A 23,606-nucleotide genomic window follows, 5' to 3' on the forward strand; every position below is an offset into this window, starting at 1 on the left:
TAGGCAGTAACCTACTGGATAATTTGTCTTACCCACTTGTCTATTGTGATGGAATTCCAGACAGGTAGGAACTGTGTTACTCTGCCCCCTACAGGAGTGGAATGCTGTTGGGGGAGCAGAAGGAAGTCGCGGTTTTGTGTTGGGAGAGGTTCGACTATTGTCATTTCCTCGACCTATTCCATTGTTGTTGCCTCTGTAGCCTCCTCTAAAATATCCTTTATTAAAGGAAGTTTGTGTATTTGTTTTAAAGGAAGCTGAATTGTCTGCTCAAGCTTGTTTGGAGCCTCCTCTGTAAAAGGAGCGACGAAAGGAGCTTCTTGCTTGGGTGGACTGCAGAGCTCCCATAGACTTGGCTGTGTCAACCTCTGGACCAAACAATTATTGTTGGTTGAATTAAGATAGTAGTTTGCACCTCTTGCTTAAATCCAGAAATGCGTAGCCACGCATGACTTCTAAGGAGGACACTGGTGTTTATTGCTCTGGATGCAGTGTCTGCTACATCTAGTGCGCATTTAATAGAGGCATTGGATAAAAGCTTACCCTCTTGTATGAGGTCATCTGCTTGTGCCTTATATTGGTCAGGTAGATGTAAGAGCTTATCTAGCTGATCATAGTGAGTCCTGTCGTATCTTGCGAGGAGGGCCTGTGTTAGCGATACGCCATATATTGCTAGCTTGGGCAGCTATTCTTTATCCTGAAGCATCTATGATCTTTAATTCTTTATCAAGAGGTGGTGCTTCACCTGATGTTTGGGAATTTGCTCTTTTCCTAGCGTTTGAAACTACTAGGGAGTCTAAGGGTAGCTGTCCTTTAATGTAGGCAGGATCTCCAGGAGCTGCTCTGTACTTTTTCTCTATCCTTGGGTTTATAATTCTAGCTGTTACAGGATCTTAAAACGCGTCTGGCGCATGTTTCATGACTCCTTTAATCATTGGCAGTATTTGCACAGATTTTTGGGAGTGTTCAAAAGTGTCTAGTTAAAATCTTCCTCTGCCTCAACTGAATGCATGGTGACATTGTGATAGATGGCAGCCCTATTAATCAAGTGTCCAAACCCAATATTGCCTTCTGGAGGAGAAGGTTTAGATATGTGGGTCAGGAATATCTGGTACATCCTGTGGGTTTGGATACTCCCAGTCTGGTGAATCTGTTGGGTAGGGAAAAGGGTAATCTGGGTCTCTCCCTCCCCCCGCTATACTCCTCATCAACATCCTGATGAGGTGTATGTTGTGGAGAATGAGGCGGAGAATTTTGAGGTGAAATGTTTAAAGGAAGAACAGGAGAAGAAGGGTGCATAGGAGATGTGGCAGAGTCCTTCTTGACAGGCACTGGAGGTGTAGGTGCTGTATCTGACTTACTCTTCCTGTGTGGTGTAGTGGAAACATGTCCTGTTTCTGCATCAATGTAGATCCTTTTTTGTAAAGGATCTGGTTGAAAAAGCTCCTTTTCTTGAGGCACAGCCTTTGGCGCCGATGTTTTCAGTTCCAACCCAGTTTGTTGCTCATCTTTAGCCTTAGGAGCCGATGTGGAGTCCTTTGGTGTAGCTTTTGGCACCGGAGATATTGTCTTTGGAGCCGAAGCCTGTTCTGTGGAATTGGAAGGATCGGAAGCAGGCTTGCTTTGTTTCGGCATCGAGGGTATCGGCCGCGGAGTGAAAGCTGTTTTCCGGGCATTGGAAACAGGCTTCGTTGTTTTCGGAGCCGCTTTGTCTCTGAGTCGACAGCTTCGGAGTGTCTTTACGAACCGGGACTTTTTTTGTTTCGGTGCGGAGGGAGCAGGTGGTATCAGCACATGCGGTTTGATAGATATGGAGCTACCGGAAGGCTTCATTATTTTCTTCGGAGCCGGGCTCGATGGCGGGGCTTTCGAAGTGTTTTTTTGGTCTCGACCGGGCCCCGCAGAATGAGTGTTGACCTTTGCCTTTGATTTTGGTGTTTGGGTAGGGGCAGTGGTACTCATGCGTTGACCTGAAGTTATGGAGTCATCGGAGTCATCTGCCTCGGATACGATCTGGAGATCATCAGAATCTTTCTCCGGGACACATGGACCTTCGAAGATATCGAATAGTTTCTTACCTGTCGGTGTAGTTTTGCAGCTGGATGATCTTTCTGGATTCACTATGCTGTGCATATTCCGCGGTCTTGTGGTTGGGTCCGGATTCGTAGTCTTTTCTTTGTTTTTTTGGGGTTTTTTTCGTCGCCCAGGTGGGCGTCGGCGTCACCCCTCCTTGGGTGTATTTCCGGTGACGTCGGCATGCTTCCTGCGGAAGCTCCCACCCTTGGGCGCCATCTTCGGATTCTTTTTTTCCGTGTTTCTTTCGTCTCCGAAGTGATGGCAATGTTCTATGTAGTTGAAACTTCTTTTAACCGCTTTGTATATAAAGTCATTTCTGGTCCTTTTTCTTTTTTTTGACCACCTCTTTCCTCTCCAGCCTCATCTTTCTGGCGGAGGTGGGTGGATTCGCTAGTGAATCCAGAAAGATCATCAAGCTGCAAAACTAAACCGACAGGTAAGAAACTATTCGTTTTGCAGCGTGAATCTTTCGGGATTAACTATACTGTGCATAGATTTTGTACCGGTTTCTCATTTCTGTGGCGGCTGGGTGGAAGATGAGCTTTGGTTTTTGAATATGTGCTGGAGCACCCTTTGTCCGACTTGTGCTTCTCTGTTCATCTGAACATCCACGCAGTAGTGCTTCGTGAATGTGTGCACCGAAGCCCATGTTGCCGCCAGGCATATGTCTTGTATGGGTGTATTAGCCAGGAAGGCTATTGTAGCACCTTTTTTCCTAGTGGAGTGGGCACGTGGCCCCTCTACTAGTTCTTGCCCTGCCCGTTTGTGGCAGAGTTGGATTGTTTGCGCGATCCATCGTGCAATAGTGTTCTTGGTTACAGCCTTTCCCATGAAACTGTTGGCGAATGACACGAAGAACTGCTTTGTCTTCCTGTGTCCTTTTGTCCTCTCGATATAGTGCATGACCGCCCTTCTGGCGTCTAGGGTGTGTAGAGCTAGCTCTGCGCTATTTGTTGGTTTTTGGAAAAAACTCGGTATCTGTATGGACTGGTTCATGTGGAATTTGGACACCACCTTTGGCAAGAAGTGTGGGTCAGTCCTCATCACAACCCTGTTATTGTGTATTTGTATGTATGGTTCCTGCAGCGTTAGCGCTTGAAGCTCGCTCACTCGGCGTAAGGACGTTATTGCAACCAAGAAAGCGGTCTTCATGGTCAGCATTTCTAGTCAGGCCTTGTGGAGTGCTTCAAAGGGCTCCTTCATGAGTTCCGTCAGGACTATGTTCAAGTTCCATGCCGGTGGCGGCACCCGCTTGGGTGGTGCGATCCTCTTCGCTCCTTCCAGGAATCTCTTCACAACCTGTGACGTGAAGAAACTCCTGCCCATCTCCCCCCTTGTATAGGCGACTATCTCTGCCAAGTGGACTCTTAAGGAGGACGAGGTGAGTTTTTTTCTCCAGTAAGTGTGTGAGGTATTTTAGCACTGTGGAGTCCTTCATTTTATTGTGAAGTCTTTCCTTCCTGCACCATATTGTGAATCTCTTCCACTTTGCCACGTAGCACTTCCGTGTGCTGGGCCTTCGTGCCTCCCGAAGGACCCTGAGGGTGCTCTCTGGCAGCCTCAAGTGTGCGAATTCTATGTCCTCAGGAGCCACGCCACTAGGCTCAGGTTCTCTGGCTCTGGGTGCAGTACCTCTCCGTTGTGCATGGAGAGCAGGTCTTTTCTTCTGCCGAATCTGTGGGGTGCACTCTGTGCCATCTCCATGATCTGCGAGTACCAGGTCTGTCTGGCCCACTGTGGTGCGACCAGTATCAGGGTCATGTTGCTCGCTCTGCACTTGCTCAGTACTCTGTGTATCAGTGGTATCGGGGGGAAAAGCATAAGCAAATGTCCCGCACCAATCTATCCATAGGGCATTCCCAAGGGACCCCTCTTCGGGTTGTCTGGATGCAAAGCTTTGGCATTTGGGCGTGTTGCAAACAGGCCCACTGATGGCGTTCCCCATTTTCGAACAACCACTTCGTCTCCTGAGCATTGAGCTCCCACTCGTGGGATGCCGATGTCTGTCTGCTGAGCCAGTCTGCCTGAATGCTCTCCTTCCCCGGTAGGTGTATGGCCAGTAGGTCTATCCTGAGGGGAATGGCCCATCTCCATCTCTCCTGCGCCAGTGTCAAAAGCATTGTTGACTGTGTTCCACCCTGCTTGTTGATGTAGAACATCGCTGTGGTGTTGTCTGTCTGCAGCAACACCCTGTGCTTGTACAGTCTTGTTTGGAAGGCTTTCAGTGCAAGGAAGATTGTTTTCAATTCCAGATAGTTGATGTGCTTTGTCGCATCTGTTGGTGTCCACAGACCCCTCACTTTGAGCTCTTCCATGTGAGCGCCCCATCCCTTCAGGGATGCGTCTGTGGTGATGGTCACTGTTGGTGTTGGGGGTGTAAGAGGTTTTCCCTTTGCTATGTTCTCCATGGTCCACCATGCCATTTCCTTCTGCACTGCGTGCGTCACAACCACTAGATCCTCCCAACTTCCTGAAGCTTGTGACCATTGTTCCTGGAGCCATTCTTGGATGGGTCTCATGTGAAGTCGTACGTTTGGTACCAGGTGGATGCATGATGCCATCATCCCCAAGATCTTGCTCGCAGTCCTCACTGTCCGAGCTTGTCCCTTCCGGTAGAGGAGAGTTTCCCTCACCACGGCCCCTGCTCTCTTGTCGCTGGGGAACACCCTGCCCTGTAAGGTGTTGATCTGTGCCCCCAGGAAGATCTTTACTTGTTACGGCTCCATTGACGATTTTTTCCAGTGGATGGAGAACCCCAGGTTTATCAGCGTGCTCGTCACTGTATGTGCGTTTTTCTTGCATTTCTGGTACGAGTTTGCTTTCACTAACCAATCGTCCAGGTAAGGATTTACGTGTATTCCCTGCCTTCATAGGTGCGCTGCGACTGCCGCGAGGCACTTTGTGAAGACCCTCGGTGCTGATTTTAGACCGAAGGCTAGTGTTGTGAACTGGTAGTGGCTTTCTCCGACCGTGAACCTGAGCATATGTTTGTGCTTTACGTTCATTGGTATGTGCAGGTAGGCGTCCTTGAGGTCTATCCTGACCATGAAGTCCCCAATCTGCAATTGCGGTAGCACCTCCTGCAGGGAGGTCATTTTGAATTTTTGGGTTCTTATGAATGTGTTCAGGAACCTGAGGTCCAGAATGGGTCTCATTGTCTCGTCGACCTTTGACACGAGGAAATACGTTGAGTATATTCCCTTGTTTCTTTCTTTGAAGGGAACCCTTTCTATGGCCTCCTTCTGTAGGAGCTCTCTTGCTTCTTCCCGAAGCCGCTGTAGCTGTTAGTTTGCTAGTGGCTTTCGCCTTGGCCTCCTGCTTGTTGGCCTCCCTTCCAATTCTAAGCAGTACCCGAATTGGATGATGTTTAGTATCCATTTGTCTGATGTGATCTCTCTCCATTCCTGGAGGTAGAATCTTAATCTTCCACCCACTGGTGTTACGTGGTGGTAGTTGCCCATTGTGTCCTGACCCTTTTGTACGTGCTGCCCCCTGGGATACTTTCTGTGGGCGGGCACACGGATGTCTCTGAAGTCATTTAGAGGCGGGCTTCTGGCCCCCTCTTTTATGCTGTCCTCGTCCATTTCCTCTCCCTCGAAAGGACTGGCCCCTTGACTGGTACTGCCAGGACTGCTTCTGTTGACTCGGTTGCGCCTGCGAGTCCGCCTGGTGCGTCTGTTGGAAAGCCTGGTGTGAAGTACCTGGCTGGTTTCCACCTCTTCCGCCGGGCCTCCGTGACTGGGTGCCCCTCTTGTTGCCTCTGAACTGCATTGTCTTGCTTTAGTTGACTGAGTTTGTTGTCAACTGTTGTCCCGAACAGCGTCTCGCCGTTGAACGGAGTGTTCAAGATGCTGTGTTGCACCTCAGGCATGAAGCCCAAGATTCTGAGCCATGCGAGTCTTCTTTCCGTGACACCCATCATCATGAGCCTGCTGGAGGTGTCTGCTCCATCCAGGGCCGTCTTGAGGCAACAATTTGCCGCATTCTTCCCGTCTTCCACCAGTTTCTCGGCCTTCTGCCTGGCCTCCTGGGGTAGGTCTTTCACCAGTTTTCCTAGCTCCTCCATGATCTGGTACATGTGCCTGTTTATGAGGGCATTGGAATTAGCCATGCGCCATTGGGTCGTGGCATTCCGTTCGATCCTTCTGCCCACTAAGTCCATCCTTTTGCTCTCCTTATCAGGAGGTGGTCCAGAAGTAGTGGCCACGTTAGCCCTCTTCCTTGCTGTGGCCGTGATGGAGTCAGCTGAGACCACGCCTCGAATGTAGACTGGGTCCTTTGATGAATGTTTGTACTTCTTTTCCATTCTGGGAGTGACTGCCTTGCATGTTGCGGGCTCCCTCAATGCCTCCATCCCCTGCGCCAAGACGCTGTCGATCATAGGTAGAATACTGGCTCCTTGTTTGCGTGGGGAGTAATGTCTCGAGGAGAAAGTCCGCTTTCTGCTTCTCCTCGTCGAGCTTGAGCTTGAAAGCCTCTGCCGCAGACCTCATCACCTAGTTGTAAGCCCCGATGTCGTCCGGCGGCGATGGCCTCGAGGAGTATGTGTCGACCGCCTCTTCCGGGCTCTCGGTGTCGACATCCAGGTAATCCTCCTCCTGCGGGTCAGAGGTGGCCGACTCTGCGTCCAACCTGCTGTGCTCTTCCTCCTCATCGCTGTAAGCCTCGTAGGGATTCTCGTCCTCCTCCTGGTCGACAACCATTTCGGCGCCAGGCCCATGTTCCTCGACGTGTTAGTCTTTCTCCTCGACCAGTTCTTGCATGGGTGGCTAGGTCTTGTGGGGAATCGCAAAGGCTCTCATCTTGGCGTCGAAATCCTTTTTCCTCTGCAAGATGTTTTCCATTTCGGCTTCTAGTCGCCGTTTTTTCTTTTCCATCTCGGCTGCGTTGTCCGCGCCGGATTGTTCGGCCACTCTCTTCGGCGCCTGGCTCGGCTGTGAGAGTTTCGGCGTCGAGGACTTGGACGTCGAACTGGCTTTCGGGTCCCTGTACGGCGTCGAGGCTTTAGGGTCTTTCTCCCTCGACGTCGATCGGTCCTTTTCGGGGATGATCTTCGACGACTTCTGCTGCTCAGCAGCTCTCGGCGCCATGGACTCCTCAGAGGATCCGCTGGGCCTGTGGGTAGCCGCGGACGCCAGGTGTCTGCGTCGGCGCTTTCAGGGTCTTGCCCTCGTTCTTTCGAGACTCGGAGTCTCTCGTGCTCTTGGGGGAACAACGAGTCTCCTACCTTATCAGATGTCTTTGTGTAATCAGTCTCTACGACCGTGTAGCTGTCGTCTTCGGCGGCAGTGTTGTCCTCTTCCTCCGAGGACATCCCCAGCTCGTACAGCAATGGCGTCTGGGCATTTCCTTGGAGGGTGTCGTGCGCTACCCTCTGGCTCTTCCTCACACGAAGGGTCTTCGGGGCGAAGGCGGAGCAGGCGTTGCAGTCCTCGCTTCTGTGGTCTACCGGTAAGCAAAGGTTGCAAACCGGGTGTTGGTCTTTCTGCGCGAACTTGTGGTGGCAGTTAGGGCAGAACTTGAACGGCGTGTTGTCCATCATCGAGTGTTTAAGCCACCCTGGCCGCGCGGACGTCGACGATCGAAGCCCTCGATGATTTCTCCTTCCTTTCGCTGGTCAGTGTTCGGCGAAGTCTTTCGTAGTCTTCTTCTTTCGATATCTTCTCCAATTTCAATCTTTTCCTAGTACTTTCTCCAAAAATGTCTGGAGCCCAACGGGAACGATCCAGGCCCAACCGCGGAAAAAAAGAATCTGAAGATGGCGCCCAAGGGTGGGCGCTTCCGCAGGAAGCATGCCGAAGTCACCGGAAATACACCCAAGGAGGGGTGACGCTGACGCCCACCTGGGCGACGAAAAAAAAAAAAAAAAAAAAAAAAACAAAGAAAAGACTACGAATCCGGACCCAACCACAAGACCGCGGAATATGCACAGCATAGTGAATCCAGAAAGATTCACGCTGAAAAACCACTGGTTCCGGCATTGATCTCTGCATGTCGCGTCGAGGGGCCCTCAGATCCCGAATGGTCTTTTTCGATCGAAAGGATGCACAGGCTGTCCTGCTGGATTCGTCTTGTTCTGGGGATAAGCACAGGTTACAGACCTCGTGATGGTCACCGTGTGGAAATTTTGCTCCACACCTGGGGCATTTTTTTAATGGAATCCTTTCCATGAGGTGTAGGCCTCACGGCGTGGGTAGGCCCAACGGCCCGCGTCGACGACCGGAATCGAGCTGATGAAGGAGTCTATGTTTATTGGTATCGAAAGTTGTTTGGTGAAGTTTGAATAAAATGCTACGCAAAGTACTTGAAGAGTAAATTTCGAACCGGAGCGGAAAAGTTTCTTCCGAACCCAGTGGCGGAAAAAAACAATCTAAGGATGGAGCCGATGCCCATGCGCACTATCGTCCAAGGGAGGAGTCACCTATCTCGTAACTACAAAGACTTCTTCCCAGACGACAACAACATTCAATCATCCCAACACCAGGTGGCGATCTAATGCAAAGTGTAGATTCTGCAGCTCCTATGCCTCAAACCTATTGTTCTCCAGTATTGGGATATCTTTCATAGATTCACATGCCTGAATCAGAGTAGAAAGCAGTACGCCAATAATGCTCGTAAGACGCTATTTGTAACAAACATATGTACAAAAGGCATTATGCAATAACATACCTAGAATGCTATACTATGCATAAAAACATGTATATATGTATACAGGGCAATGCTACAATATAATAATCATGTCTGAAATGAGTGAGAAAACAGTACGGAGGAGGAAAGAACAGAGGCTCACCCTATTTAAAAAGATTACGGACAACCACTTGTCCCACTGATGTATCTGCATCAGTGGCAGCTTCCAAACACTAGTGCTTGGTAAAAGTGTCTGCTGGACCAAGTTGCAAGCTCTGCAAATTTGATGAAGAGGCACACCCGCAAAGAGCAGTAGAAGAAGAGATTGCTCTTGTAGCAGGTGCTCTCGGAGTGCTTTACAATGGTCTTCCTGCTTGCTGATGGCAGAGGCAAATTGCGGCAGAAATCCAATGAGCTATAGTCTGCTTGGATACTGAATGTCCCCGTCGCATCCTTCCGCAGGCCACAAATAACTGGTCACATTTACGGATTGTAGAAGTGCGTTGTAAATCGAACTTGAGACATCTTCTAATGTCAAGGGAATGCAAAGTTCCTTCTGCATGTGATTGTGGATTAGGAAAGAAAGTTTTTAAGATGATAGGCTCGTAGAGATGGAAGTCCGAAGGTACTTTAGGCAGAAAACTGGAGTTAGTGCTTAGCATTACTGAGTCGAGGTGAGTTGAAGAAAAGGTGGATTAACAGTAAAAGCTTGAATGTCACAGACTCTCCTAGCTGATGTTAAAGCCAATAGCAGAGACACTTTTCACGATAGAAATTTCAAATCCACTTTATGATTAGGCTCAAAGGGGTGCCGCATGAGTTGGGCAAGCACCACGTTATGCCAGGATAGGAGGAAACATTCGAAACAATCCTTTGAAGAACTGTTGAATGATCCTAGCTGAGTAGAGAGAATTGGAACAGTCTTGCTGAAACCTTCAACTAGCTGCCAAAAATACTTTCAGAGTAGAATGGGACAGGCCTGATCTTGCCAAGTGTAAAAAGAACGGCAAAATTTGTTCCGGTTTTGCATGAATTAGATGAATATTGGCACCATATGCAAAATATCTTCCATTTAAGCCTGAACGTTTTACCAGTGGCAGGCGGTCGAGCGTTGGCTAACACTTCCTTACAATTCGTAGGAATGTTCAGATGTGCGAATTCAAGGTGTTCAGGCGCCAGGCTGCTAATCTCAGAGACAGGGTCCGGGTGGGAGATCTGTCAGTTCTGGATGGATAGGCGGTTCGGTATTGGTCGAAATGGATTGGGATCGCATTCTGAGAGGAGAAGTTCGGTAAACCAGAACTAGCGAGGCCATCTGGGAGCGATGAGAATTAGGCGACAAGGTTATCTCTTCATCTTCCGGAGAACTCTGGGAACCAACGGTATCGGAGGAAAGGCGTAAGCATATATCTACGACCAATTCATCGAAAACGCATTCTTGCGTGACCCCTTGTTGGGAAGCCAACTTGCAAAGAATGGACATTTACGGTTCCGATTGGTCGCAAACAGGTCTAGGTCCTGACGACCCCACTCCTGAAATACCCGATTTAACGTTGGTTGATGTAACTCCTACTCGTGATTGGATACTGTCGATCTGCTGAGGGAACCCGCTAGGACATTGGAGACTCCTGGAACATGGATCGCCGATAGGCTGATTATGTGTCTTATCGCCCAGTCCCAGATTTCTTGGGCTTGAAGAGAGAGTAGGGCAGACTTTGTTCCTCCTTGTTTGTTCAAGTAGTGCATACTTGTAATGTCTGTCCGAATTAGAACTGAAGACCCCAGGGATGATGGTTCGAAATGACTTTAGGTCTAAAAAGATGCCTCGTAATTCTAGAAGGTTGATATGCCATGTCCTTTGCTGGACGTTCCATTTTCCGTTGACCGTCATCCCTTAAAGGTGTGCACCCCATCCCTCGAGGGATGCATCTGTGGTGATGGTGAAATTTGGGACCTCTACCAGGAATGCACACCCTTTTTTCATGTTCTTTGCAGCCCACCAGAGAAAGGCTTCTCGCATCCGAGGTGTGATGCGAATGATGTCGAACGACCCCGAAATCTGCAACCATTGGTGGTTGAGCTCCTCTTGCAGGAGCCTCATTCTGAGACGGCAGTTCGGTATCAAAGGGATGCAAGAAGAGATCATCCCTAAAAAAAAAAGAATTAAACAGCCGAACTGAAAAGCACCTTTTTGATTAAATGCCTGGGTAAGCAGAGTGTCTAACATGGCTTCCAAGAAGGTCTTTCTTTGTGATGGAACAAGATGAGACTTGTCGAGGTTGATGGAGAGACCTAGAGATTGGATAAGTGACAGACATCTTTGAATGTGTGCGATTGCGGTTGGAAAATAATTCACCTTGATAAGGCAGTCATCCAAGGTATGGTAAGATTTGAATCCCTTCTAGACGAAGGTGTGCGGCCACTGGAGCCAGAACCTTGGTAAATACACAGGGTGCTGAACGTAGTCCGAAAGGAAGGACTTTGAACTGAAAGCCCCTGCCAACCACTCTGAACCGCAAGAATTTTCTGTGTCTGGGTAGGATTGGCACATGAAAATAGGAGTGTTGGAGGTACAGGGTGGCCATGTGATCCCCCCCCCGCCGAGAGGAGCTGAAGGATTTTTAGAAGCGTTAATATCCATAAGGATAATTTCTTCAGGTATTTGTTGAGGGAGCGAAGATAGTGGATGGGGCACAATTCTCCCGCCTTTTTCCTTATCAGGACAAATCTTGAATAAAATCCTGTTCCTCTTTGTAATTGAGGGACCCTTTCGATCGCTCCCTTTCGAATCATTCAATTTATTTGGGAAAAAAGCTCCTTGAGAGGAGCAGGAGGTGGGCCCTTGGGAGGAGAGTTTGGAGTAATATTTATGAACTCTAGAATATGGCCTCTGACCACGATGTCCAGGACCCATTTGTCTGATGTGATAGCTGACCAGTTAGAGTAAAATTGGGAGATTCTTCATCAAACTTTTAAAGGGGAGGGCGGTAGAAGTGGTGACGGTTCTCATTACTTTTTAGCCGAATCCCGTCCATGGTAGGAGGGCATTCTTTTATTTTGAGAATAGGAGGTATTTCGCTGTCCGTATGACTTGTCTTTGGAACGGATATCGTAGATTGCCTTGAAAGGATTGGTATGACCTTGGTTGGTTGTAGCCTCCTCTATTAGAAAAGGATCCACGTCCTTTAGCACCCCGAAAGGGCGGCTTGCAAAATTGAAGAGTACCAAAAGATCTTGCTGTCTCTGCGTCTTTATTAATGGCCTGAAAGGCCTCTTCGACATGCTGGCCAAATAGTGATCCCCATCAAACAACATGTCAATAATCTTTGCCTGAACCTCCTGGCAAAAAGATGTTTATTTCAGCCAGCCTTGCCTTCGCAGTACTGTGGCACCCGCTAGCTGCCTAAATCCTGTGGATGCGACATCCACGTCACAATCTATTATCTCAGCAGAGATACGTTCTCCTTGTAATATCTCGAAGGCCTCAGACTTTGATGGTTCCGGGAACATGTTGATGTAGGGAGAGATGTCCGACCACATCTGTCTGTCTGATCGCCCTAATATGGCCAGTGAATTAGCAGCACTGACGGTAGTCGCCCCCATGGTTGAAACCTTCCTCCCAACAGCATCCAGTCTATGCTGTCCCTGTCTGGAGGAGCTGTGATTGGAGAGGAGGGGTTTCTAGCTCTTCTTTTTGCGGCTTGGGCAATAACAGTCAGCTTTCAGCTGGCCTATGATGCATGCAGGTGAGTTATCTGGTGCCTTATATTTTTTGTCTAGTCGAGGTAAGACCGCAGGAATAGAAGCAGGCGCTGTCATGACCTTCAATCCTCCCTTCCAAATGAATTCAATAATGGGAATGGTCTGCATCGGTTTCCTTGGCTGATACTTAAAATCATAGAGGAAGCACTCATTCGTCTTGGTTTCCATCAGTAGAAGGAACCTTTGGGTTGCTCTTTCCATAAGGAGATGAAAGCCTCCGATATCAACTGAGGAGAGTCAATGGGAGCTGGAGTTGAAGGGGACGATGTTTGAATCTGGTAGTCGTCCCACTCCGTAAGAAGAGATCCATTGTCCACTTCTCCTCCTTCTCTATCATCGTCAGTATCGTTAGCATCATGGGAATGATAAGACTGTACTGGAGTAGGTGGTCTGGAAGACCTTAAAGAAGAGACAGAAGCTTGAGGCATAGGTGTCGATGGGATGGACTCCGACGACTCAGATGGAGGAAAACTGCGATAATAATCGCCCAACATGTATTGCAGATTGTTTAGCAAAGCTAAAGGCATCTGTGCTGTAGGTATCGTGTCAGGAGCTACAGACTCCGGGAAAAGATTTTAATCCTGGTCATCTTCATGATATTTAATAAGCAATTCCGAAGGCCTCCTGCCAATGTGAAATCTGTCATCCTCTACAGACTCATCATCATCCCCAGAGTCCAGTAATTGCTCTGGTATCTCAAAAGGTACTTTGGTAGGGGTGAGATGCAATGGAGAGAGGGCCTCCAACGAAGAACCACCTCTCTGCAGTAAAAAAGATGTTGTAGACTGTGCAGAGGAGGCCGTGGCAGTAGATGCATATCAAACCTGCAACTCTGTGCAAGATGTCAAGTAAGTCCACGACGACAAGGGGGCAGCCATCCGCCTAGACGACGAGGGGGCAGCCGTCCGCCTAGACGACGAGGGGGCAGCCGTCCGCCTAGACGACGAGGGGGCAGCCGTCCGCCTAGACGACGAGGCAGTCCGCCTAGACGACGAGGCAGTCCGCCTAGACGACGAGGCAGTCCGCCTAGACGACGAGGCAGTCCGCCTAGACGACGAGGCAGTCCGCCTAGACGACGAGGCAGTCCGCCTAGACGACGAGGCAGTCCGCCTAGACGACGAGGCAGTCCGCCTAGACGACGAGGCGACCGTAGACGACGAGGCGACCGTAGACGACGAGGCGACCGTAGACGACGAGGCGACCGTAGACGACCGTAGACGACAAGGTGACCGTAGACGACAAGGTGACCGTAGACGACGAGGAGACGGTTGACCAGACAATCGTCGACGATATCTTTCTAGCCTTCGCCGTCGGCGGGGTGTCATCAGTAGATGTAATTTCCTTCATTGTCGAGATGGGCTTCACAGAGACAGACTAGCGTTGACAGGGATGAAGCTTAAGACATGATAGTTTTTGGGTTTGGCGAAAAGGTAACAGTCAAAGTCGCGTCAGTGATTTGTCGAAGGAGGAGCAGTCATCGATGACTGGATTTTTCTCGGCCGTAAATCCTTCTCAGGAAGTCGTTTTGATGCCAGAGACTTCACTGTTTTTCTAGGGGGTGTAGTAGGCAGAGACTTACTTTTTGAAAGTGGAGCCTTTTTTGAGGTGCAGGCAAATCAGAACCCTTAGGAGGGTTGTGTTTCTAGTCACCTTAACCCCAGGAGAAGAACGATCCTCCTCAGCCATCCTTCTAGAGGACATAGATGAGCTAGAGGCAATATTTCCGACCTCAGATAAGGGGTTCTCTTGAACTTTAATCTTCTGTAGCCACAGAAGTAGATACCCTTCTCTAACTGAGGGGTTTCTGAGGGAAGGTCCTGCATATCTTGCAATCTCTCACCTGGTGATCAGAATAAAGCAAATAAATGCATTTCTTGTGGGGGATCTTCAGAAAACAGCCGGAGCTTCCCACAAGATTCACAAGGTTTAAAGAGATTTCTTTGAAGATGACATCCTGAAGAGAAGAAATTCCAGAAGAAAAGAAGAGTACTGAGCAGAGCTCAGGTAGACTCCCTTCACACGACGTGCGGTAGAAAATCTGAGAGACTCAGCCTCTGAGGAGAACATTCTGGAGGGTGCTGTCACCTGATTGGCTGCAGTTTGGACTGTATATATTGACTTAGACAAGTCATAGATGTGGAACCTTTTTTCCTTGTAGTTTATGGCTACTTTAGTTCCTGGTTCTAGGTTACCTATGTTATGGGTATTATGTGCATAATTATTGCTTTTTTATGTACCGTGGGACTCCCACTCCAACGACTGGAATAATTCAGGCATGCGAATCTATGAAAGATACCCCAATACTGGAGAACTATTTCAAACTGCTTGATGAGAAGCCTATACCTCAACAAATGTTGCGCCAACCAGGTCTAGCCAGAATTATGCAAGAGGCGGCTTCTACAGAGAGTTAAAGGCAGGTTCCTCCATTTACGTACAGCCTGAACACAGTTTGATCGTACTGTGGTATGAAGGGGAGGCATAATCTGACTCCGTTAAGTCTTCGTCCAGTGCTACATGATCACAGCACTCTTTCCTCATTAAGCGGTTTGCCTTCCTCTTCTGGATCCTTATCCACTACACTGGAATATATACAGCCCATACTTCATGAGGCAGAGGCTGTAGTGGTGGAGTTAAAAGTTAAAAATACACAAATCCTGATGGTCTCTGCCACAGCCACAAGCTTTGTAGGTTAACAGTGCAGAAGGAACTTGATGCATCTTCACAATATTCAGATGACAACCAGGTATATGGCTGCAATCCTCTAAGTCTTGCAACATACGTTTGCAGGAAATAAAGGAAACCTGTAGGAATGACTTGCACCTGGTGATCCCATGGTTACGTGCAGCTTAGGTTGCTGTGACGCCCAGGGCAACTAGTCAGCATGAGCAGTAGTCTCAGGCGGTACCTAGTATCATTGTGATCAGAAAACAGTCATATGACAAGCCCTGAAAAGGCATCAATCTAAGTAACTCAAGAGTCCATATTCTGCAGCCGCTCTAATGTAATATTCTTGGAGGACTATGCAATCCAGAGGACCACTTATCACCAGAGAGAATTTATAGCATTACCACAGGTGTCTTAGGTGTAAACTTCACTATGTGGTAGACTGTCAACTACACTACTGCAGAGGTCATCAAGGTTACAGATGCCTTAGTAGTAATAGCCCATCTTGGATGATGGGGCGTTTCAAAGTGGCTCCTGGCAATTAAGGGCTGGGTTTAACTGTGGACAAGAAATACATGGGTCAGCTTTTAGGAGATTAAGAGTCCCTAACCGCAACCTCATGGGTACCTTGCCATATGCTCTCTAAAATCCACAGTATTATTTTTTTATCAGAGGACAGGGGATACGACTTCCAAGGATTGTTTTTCAAATCAAATGCCACAGAAGCAGAAATTCTGGCTAACTGTTTATCCGAATAGAATAGGGTAAGTAAGAGCTTCTTCATTGGGCAAAAACAGGCACCTTCTTCCTTGCTTTGACTGTTAGATATACAAACTAATCTCTGAAATCTTCTGGGTGTCGACGTAATACACAAATTTCAGAATGTTAGGGTTGCTCAGGCCAAACAAAGATCGTAGCTCTAAAATAAACAACCAGGGGTTGCAAACACCAGCTCAAGGGGTAAACCTTCAAAAGTGCAATGCTTGTAGTACGAATATGAAATCTGCCTCCAGGGGTAGTGCTTATGCCCGTTTATTTAACCAGAGCTGCAGGCTCAAACAAAGGGGTGTGCAGTGCTCCCTTAATAAGCTATTTTAATACGGCCAAGCTAATGTGAATAATGTATATGTAGCATGTAAGGGAAGAATTAAAAAAAATACATGGGACTAATACAGACTCAACAATGATATGTACATATTTTAGACCCTGATCAATTTTGTGTTATTGCTTCCATTTAATGTGTTTTCTTTGGGACAGGTCTCGCTATGACCCGTCTCATTACCTGTCCTTGACTGGTAATGCAACACCACTGCTTAAGAAATCTGGAAGGAAAACACAGCGCTCACAAACCACCTGCTATCCCTCTTTTGCTAGATTAAAAATATATATTTTCTAGCATGGTCACAGCTTTTATCTAAGAGCCTAAACTCTTGAAAACCTTCCTGCTGGTTTACAGATCAGGTAGGAGGTGCAGAATACAGTAGGTCACCGTTCATGAAATACGTAATGCGGCAGCATCCGGACTAGGGGAGAGCATTGTACAATTTAACTTACTTCAGATCTTCAAAGGGCACCGAAAAATGCCACTAGATTAAAATCTGAAGAAATCAAGGCCATATGTACCTCTATGTCAAGGATTTACAGTCTACCTGTACTACAGCACACCATGTTAATCCCATGCACTTAGTATACTCTGGTGACTGCCCTGCAAAATATTACAGCCAAAACTTAAAAAGCAGTGCCATAATGAACTCTCTGAAAGTGGGCCGCTGAAAACTCACGAGATATGTGTTGGAGACATGCATATCTGGTCACATTGGGTTTGAAAAGTTATAATCCTTTAGCATTCACACCCTAATCTATATCCGACCACATACATTCCTATATAACCATGTCAGTTCTGACCACCTGTATATATGTTTTCATCTCCGAACTGTTAATACAGCCAAAAACATTGCATGGCTGCAAAGCAAATTCAAGCATTGTGACCATGAGATCTAGATGAAAACCTGAAAAATTGGCCAGCCAACTTACCAGCCTATTATCAAAGACAGCATGTGTAGTGTATTGAAAGTTAAACAAGGAAACAGAAAACTTGCAAATTATTTTAATTTAGCATTGCAATCATTTTAGTAGGCATACTCTTTAATGGACCAACATGATGAGAAGCTCAAGGCTCAAACCTCCCTTCTAGTTTGTAGTGCTTTTAATTGAAGCAAAACAAATAGAAGACATGGTCACTGGAATGTTAAGACAGTTGCGCAAAATTCTAAAATTTCGACAAACAAAAAGGAACTTACTTTCAAGGTCTGCCAAGTGTGCTTGAAGAGTTCTTGCAAGGCTAGTAAACTAGAAAGAAAAAAAAAAAGGAACGTCGGACTAATGCCAAGTATACACCTTAGCAGAATAAACATTAAAACAATGCATTGCCTACATTATGCCTTAATGACAAAGTAGTGTGGCACACCATAAGTGTGATCAAATAGTTTACTAATACTTAAACCTTTGGGAACATCAGCTTTCACTAGGTTATTCACCTTTAGCTCACTAGTGTACACAACTGGATTCCCAAAATCATTCGCATTGACTGGAAAATGGGACACAATATCCACTGCTAGTGTAACAGTACAAAAAATATTTGGGTGGACTGTAGTGGAAGTGGCTATGGGACTGCTAAAACTGTACCAAATTGGAAACCTGGGCCCTTTTTTCTTCCTAAAGAGGAAAGTGTGGATTTATAATCTAGATCTCCTTATAGCACACAAGTGCTTAGTAGACCAGGTAAGCCCAAGGGAACCACGCCTCTCCACAAGCCAGACCAATAAGTCAACATTCATTCAAATCTTTAGGCCAGTTTGAAGGATTCACTTTTCAAGTGATCTTTCAAACCTAGAGTAGCCGTAAATGGTTCAACTACTGCAGCATACATCATCCATAGACGGCATTCAGGAAGCAAAAGAAAAATAAATTGACTTTGCTTTGTTTTCGATGGATACTTTACCTACCAGTAGATGCCTCGCCTCAAGAATCTCTGCTCGACTCAATCCGGAAAATCTGCAATAGCCCTCTCACACTGGCAGGTAGCTCCATGGCTCGTGAGGCCTCCCTGGATGGGACATCATGGCGCCACATGGCACCACCCATTCAATATCGTATTTTCAGTACAGAAATCTGGGAGTGGGGAGGTGGCCAGGTTTGGTGAGGAATCAGAAGGTAGAGGAGCATACAATAGAAAGGTAGTTACAGAAGTAGAGTAACTTTCTTCATTCAGATGGATACTTCTACCTACAGACGACTCGCTTCATGAATCAAACCACCAAGAAGTGCCCCATGGAGGAGGGCCTCAGACGAAGAATGGTCAATGGGTCCACCACCAAGGCAATCATGCTAGTCTATCCAAATTTAGTAAGTGGCAGGTTGGAAGCGTATCCTGAAAGAAATGGCAACTCAACAACAGATCTGTAGCATCCAAAATAATAATATATCTAAATTAAGGCATGAGCTAAAAAAAGGGGGGGGGGGGTAATACCTGCACACCTTTGGACATCAGCTAACACAGAAAAGCATATAAGAAAAAACAACAAAAACGCAGTAACAGCAGCACCCAACAATGCAGGACAACTTGATCTGGCACATTAAGATGCCAACAAAAAGTGGCAAAAACAAAGGCCACCCAACAGAAGAAAATGATAAATTACTTACCTGTACTCCTAGTTCTCTTCCAGGGGTATCCTGAAAGTCATAAGAACTGAATATTCCCATCCATGTGTTGGGACCCTGGAAATAATATAAACATATGGAGCGAACACAAACACACACCAACACACACGTGCGCATGCACACACACACACACACACGTGCATACACACACACGGAAACACACACACACATGCACACACGCGCACAAATTGCGCGAACACACACACGAACACACACACACGAACACACACACATTTTTCTCATACTAATGCAGCTCCCATCTGGGAAGCTAAAAAATGTAATAACACATAAAAAATAGTATTTCCAAATATAAAAAAAACACAAGAGGCACTTGAACTCCGTTTTTAATGAGTAAAACTCGTGAAAAGAAAACTGCAAATAAAGAAGACATTGTTAGCCTACAGGCTGTATTTTAAACCAATAGCATAGAAAATGAAAGCATTTTCACACAAAAACTGGCACCGTGTCTTTAAGACAGCCATGACCCCTGACTTCCCATCATACCTCAGGGGTGATATATAGGTAAGTAGGGCACAAAGATATTTCTTAACCAGGAGGAAAATCTCCTTTGCTTGGGGAGGAGGGTGGGTTGCTTATGACTTGGATGAGATACCCCTGGAGGAGAACTAGGATTACAGGTAACGTAACTTCTCTTCCAGGGGATCCTCATCAATAGTCATAAGCACTGAATAGAATAGCAAGCCGGCAAATGAGTAAAATGAACCAACAAACAATAACAGACGCAATCAGCTGTTTAACAGATTCCTCAAGGAGGCCAGGCCTACTTGGGTGTCTGTTCTGGTATCTGTTCTGGTATCTGAATCAAGACAATAGTGCCTTGTAAATGTATTAACAGACCTCCAAGTCGCCGCCTTACAGATTTCAGATATAGGCATGTTATGAAGAAAAGCAGTCTTAGCCGCTTTTCCACTGGTAGAATGCCCTTGGGAGTATACCCAAGGGGCCTCTACGATAACTGATAAGCTAGCTTGATACATGAAACTATCCATCTGGAGATGGACCGCTTTGCAGCTGGAAACACCGTTCTGATCGACCCATAGTTAACAAATAGTTGATCAGATTTTCTCGTGGACTTGGACCTATCCAGATCGAATTTTAAAACTCTTTTCAGGTCCAGGGAGTGCTAAGACCTCTCAGCTGGAGTGGCAGGATTAGGGAAAAAGATACCCTTCTCCTACAACAATGTTTTTACGGTGACTGATCTTTTCATAGTTTATGAATGTTTTCGGGAGAAAGGCGCATCGTGCTTGTGTCGGGAATGTAGCGCCTCGACTAAGCTCAGCTTTATTTTTCTTTGCTCCTCGGATTTAGCTGCAGAGTAACCAGGGCTAACTCTGCAGTTCAAACAAGTATTGAATACAGCGGCAGATGAAACTTTGTGGCCTCCAACCCATTTCTAATCCACCCATATTACCTATAGGAGTGACTACATTTCGCAGGCCAAATATTTTACTCTAGGGCTGACAAAATAAAATGTAATGAATTTCTGGAGATTAATCCCTGGTTTGGCCACAACGAATAAGAGGTAGTTGTGACTAGCTTGATCCTCTAATGCGAGTTAAGGCCGCCCAGGCATGTCACAGGAGGTATTTTCAGGTTACTTGGAACTAACTGGGTAAGGTGCTTGCTGTGTACGGAAAAGGTCGAGAAGTTGCTTTCTGTGTCTGTCCTTACCCCAGAACGGCTAGGCTGGATTATTTTTGTTTACTTGTTTTTTTAATGCAAGATTAGGGGCACCTTACTTCCAAAAGTGATCTGGGTGGGGATTCACAGAAACCAAAAGATTAAAAACTGCAGTGCTACAGCACTGTCAAACTGGTCTCTTCAACTATTTAAATTGAGTTTGCGTTACTAATTTCTCTGCACTTTCGTATGATTGGAAAGTGGGCGTATCCATCCCATTCTACGCTCGCTTTCAAATCTACTGGTGCCTTAGATTCTGGTCCATCTGCATGGCAAGATTTGCTTGATGGCCCATCACGAACACATCCCAGGCAGTCTGGTGACTGCTACGTGCATAATGTGGCCCACTATCAGTACTTTAAAGTCTGAGGCTTCGTTAATGCATCCAGACACCGCACACCTGACATGCACCTAAAACCCGCCTGGACAGTGCTTTATGGATGTCTGCACTCTATAAAGAAATTTGACAAACTGAGGGACACTGCACGAAACTAGCACTGCCTTGGGTCTAAACACCAGAACGCGCGCTGTCGGCCATTATAAACACCTGGAGACTAGTTTCAAGAGTAATGGCTAAGAAAATACAAAAACACAGTCCTGGGAATAGCCAATACTAAGGGAGTGAAAGATTAAGTAACACGTGATATATAAACTGACACTAAAAAAAACTGACCTGGATTACATTAATTTATAAATAGTCCGTGTTTCCCCTGTAAAGTTAAGGACAAGACTTAAGGGAAAAAAGCTGGCTCCGTGGAGCCGACGGGGGGAGGGAAACTGAAAGCACACGACGCCAGCCTACGGGACAGGAGATGTGCACATGTACGGAGTGCACATCTCCTGTCCGCGCGTGCCACCTCCTGTCTCCCACCGGGACAGAAAGCGGCAGCAATAGAGTCTCGCTAGCGAAGCAGTGCATGCACTGCGCACGCGAGACCTAAAAAGGTGGGCATAGATATGGTCTAATTTACATGAAAACCTGACACCACCTTAGGGAGGCAAGAGGGGTGAGTCCTCAATACAACCCTATTAAGATGAATACTGTATATCGATCCTTAGAGCAGAGGGCCTGTATTTCGCTCACTCTGCGAGCGGACGTGATTGCTACCAAGAAAGCCGCGTTCCAAGAAAGGTATTGTATGGTTGCTTTGTGTATGAGTTCGAAAGGCGGACCCATCAACTTGGATAGCACCTGGTTGAACTCCCAGGGTGGTTAAGGAGGCCGGACTGGAGGGTAGACCTTCAGACCCTGTAAAAAATCTTTAACAAACTGTCATTGAAAGAATGTTGAGAAGGTGATCGTCTATATGCAGTGATAGCCGCTAAGTGCACCTTAATGGAAGGAAACTTCAAGCCTGCTTTTGCCAGACAAAGCAGGTATGGAAGGATGACCTCATCCTGTCCTTTGGTTGGGTTACAATTGTTTTGAACACACCACATAGAATCGCTTCCACTTGCACACATATGAGTGCCTAGTGGACGGCCTTCATTCTTTTAAGATGGACATGCAGTCCTGTGGCAGTCCTAAAAGGCCATACTGGAGGACCTCAGGAGCCATGCTGCCAAGTTCAGTGAGGAAAGGTTGAGGTGATGAATCCTCCCGTTCATCTTAGACAGCAGGTCTGGTGTGCACAGCAGCCTCCTGTGAGGGCATTCCGACAGGTGCAGAAGGTCTGGGTACCACCTTTGTCTCGGCCAGTCCATCGCAGTAAGTATCATCCTCGTGTGGGAATGAGGCAGCTTGGTCACCACCTTCAGGATGAGAGGAAGGGATGGAAAGGCATACACAAATGCCCCTGACCAGTCTATCAAAAGGGCATTCCCTTTCAACCCTGGTCGGTAGAACCTTGAGGCGAAGTCTCAGCATTTTGTATTTTCGTCGTCCGCGAAGAGGTCGATGGTGGGATGACCCCAAGCCTGGAATTGGTCTTCGATGACTTAGTCGTTGAGAACCCAGTCTTGTTGGTCTTCGAAGTGACGACAGTGCATTCTGTTCTCACGGCAGGTAAACTGCTGTGATTGATAGGTTCTGTGCCAGGAGCCAATGCCAGAGAGTTAGAGCTTCCAGTAACAGTGTGGGTGAGCGAGTTCCCCCCCCCCTGTTTGTTCAGGTAGTATATGGTGGTGGTGGCATTGTCCATCTGTCCTAAGATTGAACTTGCTGGAATCGAGGGTAGGAAAGCCTTGAGGGCCAGGTGAACTGCTCTCAGCTCAAGCATGTTGTTGTGATAGGACCACTCTTTTGGTGACAATAGACCTTGTGTCTCGAGAGATCCCATGTGGGCTCCCCAGCCCTGGAGGGAAGAGTCTGATCAGCGTTTGAGAGGGAGGTGCTTGATGAAAAGGTATCCCGACTTGCATATTCTCCTTACTCATCCACCAAGAGATGGAAGCTCTTGCCGCGTTTGAAAGACCTATTTTGTCACCCCAGCGAGCTGTCTGCTGATCCCACTTGTCCTCCAGATCCTGCTGAAGGGGACACATTCGTAGAATGGCATTGGTACCCAGGAAGATGCAGGATGCCATCGACCCCAACAGGGAGGCAATCCGACGAACTAACAGCCTTCTGTTGTCCAGAACAAGCTTGCATTTCTGCATGATGGAACACGGTCTCTCCTCCGAAGGAAACACTTTTCCAACCTCCGAGTTTGCCAGACTACCTAGGTAATGGATTCTCTGAGTAGGTTGTGGAGTTTATTTTTCCAAGTACACATGGAGGCCCAGTCGGTGACAAAGCTCTAGGCATTGCAGGAAATTACTCCTCACGATGTTGGCGAGAGACCATTTAACAGCCAGTCGTCCAAGTACAGGTACACAAAGATGCCTTTGCAGCACAGAGCAGCTGCCACCACTGCCATGCACCTCCTGAACACTCGGAGCGGACCTCAACCTGAAGGGTGGCAGCAACTTCTTTCTGGCAGGGTGAGAGCCCCAGGTGAGACTTGGGTACATGAATAGGAAAACCTAGGTAGTGCAGCAAGGATGCAGTTTTCCCCGCGTGTGACCTTGCCATCATTGGAGTACTTGCCTTCAGTTAAGTCATTATTTCAGGTAGG

General features: G+C 47.2%; 1 protein-coding gene across 4 annotated transcripts in view; it reads right to left on the minus strand.

Annotated features, from left to right (window-relative positions):
- MARCHF7 (membrane associated ring-CH-type finger 7) overlaps nucleotides 1-23,606 on the minus strand; it is a 227,258-nt gene that overhangs the window by 6,198 nt on the left and 197,454 nt on the right. For all 4 annotated transcript variants that reach the window (XM_086956640.1, XM_086956639.1, XM_086956641.1 and 1 more), the window contains one exon: nucleotides 17,427-17,475. In XM_086956640.1, the coding sequence (XP_086812766.1) occupies nucleotides 17,427-17,475 (49 nt within the window). The remainder of the gene's footprint in view (nucleotides 1-17,426; nucleotides 17,476-23,606) is intronic.

The sequence above is a fragment of the Lissotriton vulgaris genome, chromosome 2_1, assembly GCF_964263255.1.
Source record: "Lissotriton vulgaris chromosome 2_1, aLisVul1.2, whole genome shotgun sequence".
NCBI classification, from domain to species: domain Eukaryota; kingdom Metazoa; phylum Chordata; class Amphibia; order Caudata; family Salamandridae; genus Lissotriton; species Lissotriton vulgaris.